The sequence below is a fragment of the Poecilia latipinna genome, unplaced genomic scaffold (assembly GCF_001443285.1).
Source record: "Poecilia latipinna isolate Pla-1442-1.1 unplaced genomic scaffold, P_latipinna-1.0 Scaffold961, whole genome shotgun sequence".
Taxonomy (NCBI): domain Eukaryota; kingdom Metazoa; phylum Chordata; class Actinopteri; order Cyprinodontiformes; family Poeciliidae; genus Poecilia; species Poecilia latipinna.
In genome coordinates this window covers 273,640-281,944 of record NW_015113577.1, presented here as the reverse complement: position 1 = coordinate 281,944, position 8,305 = coordinate 273,640, and the positions used below count along the sequence as shown (strand labels likewise).

At 39.7% G+C, this 8,305-nt stretch overlaps 2 protein-coding genes across 2 annotated transcripts in view; one reads left to right on the top strand and one right to left on the bottom strand.

Moving 5' to 3' along the window:
• Positions 1-1,543: 1,543 nt before the first annotated feature.
• Positions 1,544-6,438, bottom strand: qrsl1 (glutaminyl-tRNA amidotransferase subunit QRSL1). The gene is made up of 11 exons (XM_015049851.1): positions 6,320-6,438; positions 5,426-5,585; positions 5,245-5,343; positions 5,075-5,171; positions 4,824-4,985; positions 4,570-4,745; positions 4,081-4,193; positions 3,455-3,647; positions 3,241-3,358; positions 2,934-3,139; positions 1,544-2,054 (listed from the first exon to the last, which is right to left on the bottom strand). Exons 1-11 carry the CDS (start codon positions 6,341-6,343, stop codon positions 1,837-1,839), a joined length of 1,566 nt encoding a protein of 521 aa, XP_014905337.1. The 5' UTR covers positions 6,344-6,438; the 3' UTR covers positions 1,544-1,836.
• Positions 6,439-6,533: 95 nt separating this feature from the next.
• Positions 6,534-8,305, top strand: part of rtn4ip1 (reticulon 4 interacting protein 1) — an 11,336-nt gene continuing 9,564 nt past the window's right edge. The window contains exons 1-2 of the mRNA XM_015049852.1: positions 6,534-7,004; positions 7,912-8,063. Coding sequence (XP_014905338.1) covers positions 6,722-7,004; positions 7,912-8,063 — 435 coding nt within the window. The 5' untranslated portion in view covers positions 6,534-6,721. The remainder of the gene's footprint in view (positions 7,005-7,911; positions 8,064-8,305) is intronic.

The window sequence follows — 8,305 nt, the reverse complement described above, 5'->3', positions numbered from 1 at the left end:
GCAAATTTCCCATAAAAACCCCGAAAAAAAAAATAAAATTTTGGCCCTAAAAAAAAAAAAAAAAAAAAAAAAAAGCTCAAGAGGTTTGCACATTATTGCAAGACATTGCCAACTAAATTTAGGAAAATAATTAGTTCAACAAATGAGTTACAACAGAAGCCATTGGAGGACTTCACTTCTGTCCAATCAGCTTTTAAGAAGCTCCCCTTTGTTTTTAGGATCATAAATATAGTCACCTCTGTCTCCAAACATATCATTGTGCTGAACTCATGTCAGCCTCGGGGTCTTCGAACTAATAGTCCACACAACAACATACGCCCAAAGGACTTGCACTTTTGGTATCTATAAAGTACACTACGTGCTGTCTGTTTGCCAGTAAAAAAACAAAACTTTCTTATCAGAACCTTAGAAGATGACACAGTTATAGTATAGACCGCTCACCATTTTCATCCCCAGAATAACTGCAACTTAACCCTTATGTGGGCTACCATTTAAAAAGGCGCTCTATTAAGTTGACTAGAAACAAAAGCCTTTTCATTTTTTGTTTCACACTGTTGCAGATCCATAACACAGAGAACACTTTAAGCTGAAATTATTGTTAAATGTTTTTTTTTGTTTTGTTTTTACTCTTTTTTTTGAGAACATAGTTTGAATTTGTCACACTTAAAGTGTTGCACAACACCAACAGGAGACTTCAGAACCGGTTTGAACGATATAATCGTGAAGAAAATCGCTTCAGTATACTTGCTTTTCATTTCCTACAAAAATAAACGGTTGTCTTTGCGAGAAATAATGTCTTGTATCCTACATTGTTTATAACTCAAAAAAAAATAACGAGGACGAGGTGCTTTTAGATGTATGAGAAAGATGTTCGTAAAGACAAACTGCGGTTGAGACCGTACCTATGAAGACAGGAAGGTCACAAACCTCTGCTTTGAGCTTTATATGGTAAAAACCCAAAAGCATTGATGCTGCTAACAGTGACATGACAAGTGCAACACTGGATGTGTTGTTTCCTAAAATTAGCATCCTTATTTGCTTTTACCTCATAGAAGTCATCAGATGCATGACAAGTTATTTCCATGATGAACATACCTCCAGTTTTAAGGAAGCCGGTGGTGCGGTTTGATATTTGTATTTACTGATAGGACTTCCTGAAAGAATAAACCAGAAATCTATAACTAAGATGTTAATGTAAAATAATGTTCTACATAGAAGAGGAAAAAAAGAGGAAGTTTTTTTTTTTTTTATTTCCGTTTTGATTTTCAAGCTTGTAATGTGGCTAAATATTAGTAAATGAGCTATAAATGTTCTGCTACGTTTTACTATTTTTTGTAAAATGACTGAAAAAAAAAGTTTTTAAATTCAGTATCTATTCACTTTGCTGTGTTTTAATAATCAGACACGTGATACCCAACTAAATTGTGCCTAAAAAAGAAGTATTTAGGATTAAAATCTATGCTCTCTACATACGATATAAGTGAAGGGTGACTTTTTGAGTCCAAAAACAAACAGACCATACATAAAAAAGAGAAAAGTTGAGTTTCTCAAAATGAATTTCATAGTCAACGACAAAGATGGACAGTATGGACAGAGTGGAAGAGCTTTGGCTCCGTAAATATATACAAGTTTAATGAGAAAGGCCGGCTTTTACATTATGTCTATTTAACAGGATGTGATGCAACATCCCAGTTAAACAGTACTCAGGTTTCAACATTCTGTAGTTATACTTTATCACTATAAAGCATCTGCAATTTGTGATCCAATAACTCCGTATAGAGCTTCCTATGAGGATATCAGGAGTCGTTTTAGTTTTGATAGCATCGAAAGCGCTCCTCAGACGGCTGAAGTCTGCTCTCTCCTGGTCGCTCCCGGATCCTTCCTGCTCTCCTGTGTGTTTTCGCAGTCACTGATGGATGGGAAGCCCACACTCTGCTCCACCCACTGAGCGACACAAAGCAGCTTCTTGTCTTCCAGGGCGGGGCCGATGAGCTGTAAGCCAATGGGCAGACCCCGCTGTGATAACCCGGTTGGCACAGAGACGGCAGGGAGGCCTGTGTTAAAACATTAAAAACAACGGGGTCATTTCCCATTTATGATTGTGCATCGATATTACATTTCCAGCTACAAGTGTGGGTGTCCACTGTTCATTGCAAAAGTATTCACATCCCTTAAATTTTGCCACATTTTCTCAGAATTCAACCACAAAGCAAAACGTTGTTCTAAAGTGGAAGAAAAGAGAAGCAAACTTACCAAATTTTCTTACAAAACGAAAGGCTAGCAGTTTGTCAAGCATTTGTATTCAGCCGCCTGAGTCAATACTGTGTGGAACCACCTTTTTCTGCAATTGCAGATGTTCCCATCAGCTGAAATTCTCTTCAACTCAGATTATTTTTTCATGGCCCTGCTCAAGAAAAGTATCCAATTAGCATGATGCTGCCACTGTGGTTATGGGGTGTCAATGATGTGCAGTGGTTATTTTCTGCCATAGATATTGTATTGCACATTGGCTAAATAGTTTCATCTCTCTCTCATTGGAAATATGGAACATGTGGAAGAGGAGCAGCTTCTTCCACATGTTTGCTCTGCAAACAGGAGATGTAGGATGGCTATATTGGGTAGGTTTGATGTTATCCCATGCCACTTCTAGTTTTGGATGATAATCAGAGTATTTGAGGAAAGGTGGCGGAACACCAATGCATGTCGCATTTTCAGATTTTCAAAATTAAATGTATAACTATGCATTTCTTTTTCTTCCACTTCATAATTAAGCGCAACTGTAATACGGTTTATCACATAAAATCTACCCAATGCTGAAAAAAAAACCACACGTGTGTGTGTGTGTGCATAAAGTCTATAAGGTTTTAAATCCTCCCACACAACCTATATATGCTGCCACTTCTCTAGAGTAAAGAGAAGGTATGTCTCCATACCAGCCATGTTTGCAGGTTGGGTGAAAACATCTTCCTGTGCGCTGCGAGTGCGGTTATCTTCCTGTGTGAAGTCATGGTAACAGGCCGCATCAGTCAGAGTCGTGGGAGTCAGCAGCACATCGATCCCTGAGCCAAAAACGTGCCGGAAGTCGTCGGCAATGAGCCGACGGACTTTTTGGGCCTTCACAAAGTAGTGCTGGTAGTTCCTGAAAGGTGTGACACATCCATGGTCACTCTGTGAGTAAAGTACTGATGCCAGACACTGGAGGCGCCTGAGGCTGCCTATGGAGACAATTTGCAGCCTTACTGTTTAAGCAGGAAGTAGTTCCCGGAAAGAATCCTCCCTCTGACTACATCGTTGAAGCCCTCGTGTCGAGTTGAAGCATACATCACCTCCGTGGAGCTCTTCATCTCACTCCGGTGTCCTGGTAGAGGAGGAAAAACACCAGAATCCCCAAACCTTTACCACCGTCACATGATCTGCCCGCATCCGATTTAACTCCACACGATGACGTTTGTACCGTATTCCAGTCCATCAAATCGGGCCATGTTTGACGCCACCTCGGCGTGGCAAAGGACGTGGTAGCAGACGATGGAGTACTGAGTGTGTGGGAGGGAAACCTGCTCCACCCGGGCTCCGGCTTTTTCAAACAAGTCTGCAACACGACTCCACTGAGCCAGGGTCTCCTCAGACAGGCCGGGGGCATGGTACTCCTAACAGATGATGGCAGACACCAAACAAAGTTACAAGCTCAGGGTTCCTACACATTTTTTATTTTTTTATTTTTTACACCTCGTTTGTTTATAGCTACATTTTAGGCACTAAAATTGAACATGCAAATATGTAAAGCTTGATGAATGAATGAATGAATGGATGGAATGGAAGAATAACTATAGTCAGTTGTAGTGGCTCTTCCTCAAACTTCTCTAAAAGGGACTTTTTTCTAATAGAATATTTGAGCTTGGGGTTTAAGCATAATGCACCAAATATTTGTCTCTCTGAGTTTGTCTTTCTCATGATCCAGGTGTTAAAGAGAAGAAACAGACCCACTCAATATTAGGTCCGTGTTGGTAATAGGTGTGTAAAGGCATCAAAGCCAGTGCAGCCGATGTAGATAAAAGTCTTTAATTGAGTATATTAACTCACCTTGGGGATGCCAACACAGATGTTCCTGACATCAAAGTCTTCAGGAAGCTCTGTTAGTGCTGACGGGGCAGGAACTGTGGTCGAGTCTCTAACATCAGCGCCTTGGAGGACACCTGTTTGACATGTAAACACAGTTCCAGGTTACACCTGCTCTATCTTGTTCTTGCTGTTAAAATGATAACATTTCATTACAGCTTTTTCCTTTGTGTCTTGTTAATGTACTATCAATTTCACAACCTCATATGGATTTTTAGCTATGCGAACACCAACTCTGCTTTGGTGTTTTTGTCACGTCAGAGAAGCCTGGGTAAAAATATTCCTGAACCTGTGCAAAAAACATTGGAGGTTATTATTTGCTACAACTTCTTCTCAGATTTAATAAGATCACACCTGTTTTGAATTACAGTTGTAAAAAAGTGGATACAACATTATTTTATTTTCAGAATATGTCATCATCCTAAAAAGAAGAAAGAGACACGTGTCCCCTACCCAGGGTGATAGCTGCGTCACCGACGCTGCGTGTAATAATTCCAGGGACATCCATGGAATTAACTAAGGGAATGAGCCCATGCCTTGACACCAGGCCGTAAGTGGGCTTCAGGGCGACAACTCCACACAGCGCTCCGGGATTACGGGTTGAGCCGCCTGTGTCTGAACCCAAAGCCCTGCCAAAACATTTGCAAACATCAGGGAATATTTTTCCATTTTTTTTCTTCACTGTTAATATCACTGCGCGTCCTCACAGGTAGCTTGTGCATGAGGCGACAGCCGCGGCACTTCCCCCAGAACTTCCTCCAGTGATGACCCAGTCGGAGTCAGAAGCTGCTCCCGCCTGTGTTCTGTATGAAGCTGCGTAGCTCCACGGGTTTCTGACCGGACCGAACGCCCCGTCGGTACTGCCTGCCCTGGGAGGACAAACACATCGACACTAATTTAACTTAAAAATAAAACCACACATTTCTAAAATATTTTCTGCATTTAGATTTAGATTTACCCCATCGCAAACTCGTCCATGTTAGTCTTCCCCATCAGCACAGCCCCTTGGTCAAGAAGCTTTTGTACAACTGTAGCATTGTAGGGCGGAGTGTAGTCTATAAAAAGAGTAATATTTTTACATACCTGCACTGATTCTGACTATATATAAGAAACATTTTATGCTCTAACCTTTCAGCATCTTGGAGGCACATGTTGTCCTGATATTGGCAGTGCAGAAATTGTCCTTGACTGCAAAGGGGATCCCATCCAGGGGCCCTTTGGGGATGCCTAGAAGAAAATACATTAATGCGTCAACACCTGTGACTCCACCGAAATCAAAATGAGATAAAAACTCATGTAATCCACACACCTTGAAGCAGCCTTGCTTCCGACTGTCGAGCCTGTTTCAGAGCAAAGTCCTCTGTCACGGTGATGTAAGCATTCAGGCGCTGAGTTTTTTTGATGCGATTCAAACACTTCCTACAGAGCTCAGTTGGGGAGATTCTCCCCTCCCTGAATGCCAAAGACACCTGGAAAAAAAGACATAAACACAGCTTAAAGCACGGAGTTACACAAGTAAACATTTAATTTCTATAGTGTGGTGTTTTGTTTACATGTCTTGGATTTTCTTGTATATGTAACAGAAACATGATATATATGAATAATTCCTACACTAGGTATGTTTTATAATTTCCCAATATTTGAAAAAGTTTTCTCAAAGAAAAGACAAAATTTGGAAACATTTCTTGTCTTAAAAATCCCAAATAGTAACAATATTGAAACTAAGGGAGCAAAACTTCTCACTGCTATTTTGCAAGTTAGCTTAAATCAAATAAATTAAGATTATGTCTTTGAGTTATTTTTTTTTATTTTTTTTTTTTTTTTTAGATAATTAATTTGCCTATTTTTAAATTTAAAAAAGTTAGGTAATGCATTATTCCATTTTATTTCACGAATTGAACATATTTTATTTAATCTTCCCAAATGTATTGGTAAGATTTTGTACGCAAAACTCATCGTTCAGGGAATTTACTAATCAGGACTTGGAGATCTGTGACTCAATGAGAATCAGTATTTAATCCAGTTTAACAAATTCTTTCTTTGGCCATGTCCACGAAACCCATCCCATGAAGCTCACTGTTTTTGTGCTGTGTATTACAGCCAGACATCTCTCTTTATCTCTCATCTCTCTTTCTTACTAACGTAACATTGAATAAATGCCTATTTCAATATAAAAAGATGAATCGGTAAATGAGCAACTAACCTCTTTCAATGTCAGTCCGAGCATATCTGCTGATTTTCCCCGATCACCCTCAAATTAACATCAACATTAACACAGTGTGTTCTACCTGTAGGCCGCCATGTCTGCGTCTGCGATCAACGTCTAACAGCGCTGTCTGTGATTGGCTGGCTGCTGAAGAAACAGCATTGTGATTGGTGGAGTCACTCGCCGTGTCAGGCAGCAGGAAGAAAATTACCGAATAATAGGACGTGGTTTTGAAATGGTTCAAAGATTTTAATTGCTAAGTTTTCTGCAAATATGCAGGTTTTATAATGACACACCGTATATTAGGTAAGAACGTAGAGTAGTTTACCGCTGCACATATTAACTGCTTAAGCTGTCAGTTTAACAGACGAACATTTTGTTTATATCGACACTGTAAACATGAGTTGTGTTAGATATTTGATGCACAGAAGGTTGTTTCGACACCTCAGTAAATCCGTGTGTGAGCACAGAGTCCATGGCTGGCTAAGAAACCAGAGCAGACTGATCCGGACCTCCAGCAAAGCCATGACCATCATGCCTGCTTGGGTTATTGATCAATATGGAAATAATGATGTACTGCGTTTCACAAATAACGCCAGCTTCCCCATCATCAACTACCCCAATGAGGTGATTGTAAAGGTGTTTGCGGCTGGACTGAACCCGATTGACGTCAGCATGAGAGGTCAGTTTAAATCGAGACCGATGAAAATTATTGCTTGGAGGACTTCTTTAACTTGTGTTCCGTTTTAGAGAGAAGGACATTTTCAGAACTGTGTATCATGTGTTTCCTGTGGTTGTATTTGTCTTTTCAGTTAGGCATAGGGTTGCCACCGTTCAGAAATTAAAATAAGGGACCAGTCAATAACAACATCGCAACACCAACACCGTGAGTCAAACAATGACCGGGGCAGCATACTATATAAAGTACTCGAGATGGCGTCCTTATTGTTACACATTTACATTTGAAGAATACGGAACATTTAACAGCCAATCACGGGACGGGTGGCAACCCTAGATGAGCAATCAACAACCCCTCAAGTTTAGCCACAGCTTCTAATGACAATTTGTGTTTTTGAAAAGTGGCATGCCTGTGGGCTAAACTGAGAGAATAATAAGATTGGTTGGTTAAAATGTTTACATTCGTTTTTTTATACCTTGTTTTTTGATTGTTACTTTTTTAAGAGATCTGTTTTTACATTTTTTATTGTGACGGCAGAGTCATGCAAAAGAAGAATTACTCTGATGTACAGTTTTTTAAATACTTTGTGGTTTGTAGGGCCTACGTGCCTTGCAGAGGAAATTGACTTGTTGCTGTGTTCTTTTTGTGGGATGACTTATGTTCATTTTTGTGCCTGAATTCCGGGGTATTTTAAATCCACCCCTGACCTGAAAAATATACATACCTTATATTTGAGCGCATGGCTTTATTTTTGCAGTGGTAATAGAAAAAATGTGAGGGGGGAAAAAACATCTGGTTTTGAACGACTGTACTCCTGTTCCAGATTGTTTTGGTATTGTCTGCATGTCTCCACTGTAGTGATTAAGAGTTTTTTTCCTCTGAAGTGATAAAACGACGTTTTCCGATTCAGGTGGCTATGGCTCTGCTACAATGGCTATGAAAAGAGATCCTCTGAATATCAAACAGACAGGCAGCGAGTTTCCTCTCATTCTGGGAAGAGACGTTTCTGGTGTCATTATGGAATGTGGCCTGGATGTGAAGTACTTCAGAGAGAGAGATGAGGTAAGAAAAACAAGCTGTTGTGTTATGGACAGAAACAAAACTTTTTATTAGAGTTCTGAATGTGTAGTTATAATAACGTGAGCAGCTTTATCTCATGTATGTGTAGGTTATTGTTCAGCATGGAAAATAGCAGAAATGTAACATTTGTCCCAATATCTTGACTGTTTTTTTTTTTTTTTTTTTTTTTTTTTTTTTACCGTTTAAGGGGGGGGGTTTTTTTTTTTTTTTTTTTTTTTTTTTTT

Excerpts from the sequence above, each read along its gene's own strand:
- qrsl1 (XM_015049851.1), bottom strand. The coding sequence starts at position 6,343 with ATGCTCGGACTGACATTGAAAGAG. Across the intron at positions 5,586-6,319 it reads TCGGACTGACATTGAAAGAG|GTGTCTTTGGCATTCAGGGA; the intron begins GTTAGTTGCTCA and ends CTTTTTTTCCAG. Across the intron at positions 4,194-4,569 it reads TGACGCAGCTATCACCCTGG|GTGTCCTCCAAGGCGCTGAT; the intron begins GTAGGGGACACG and ends CATGTCAAACAG.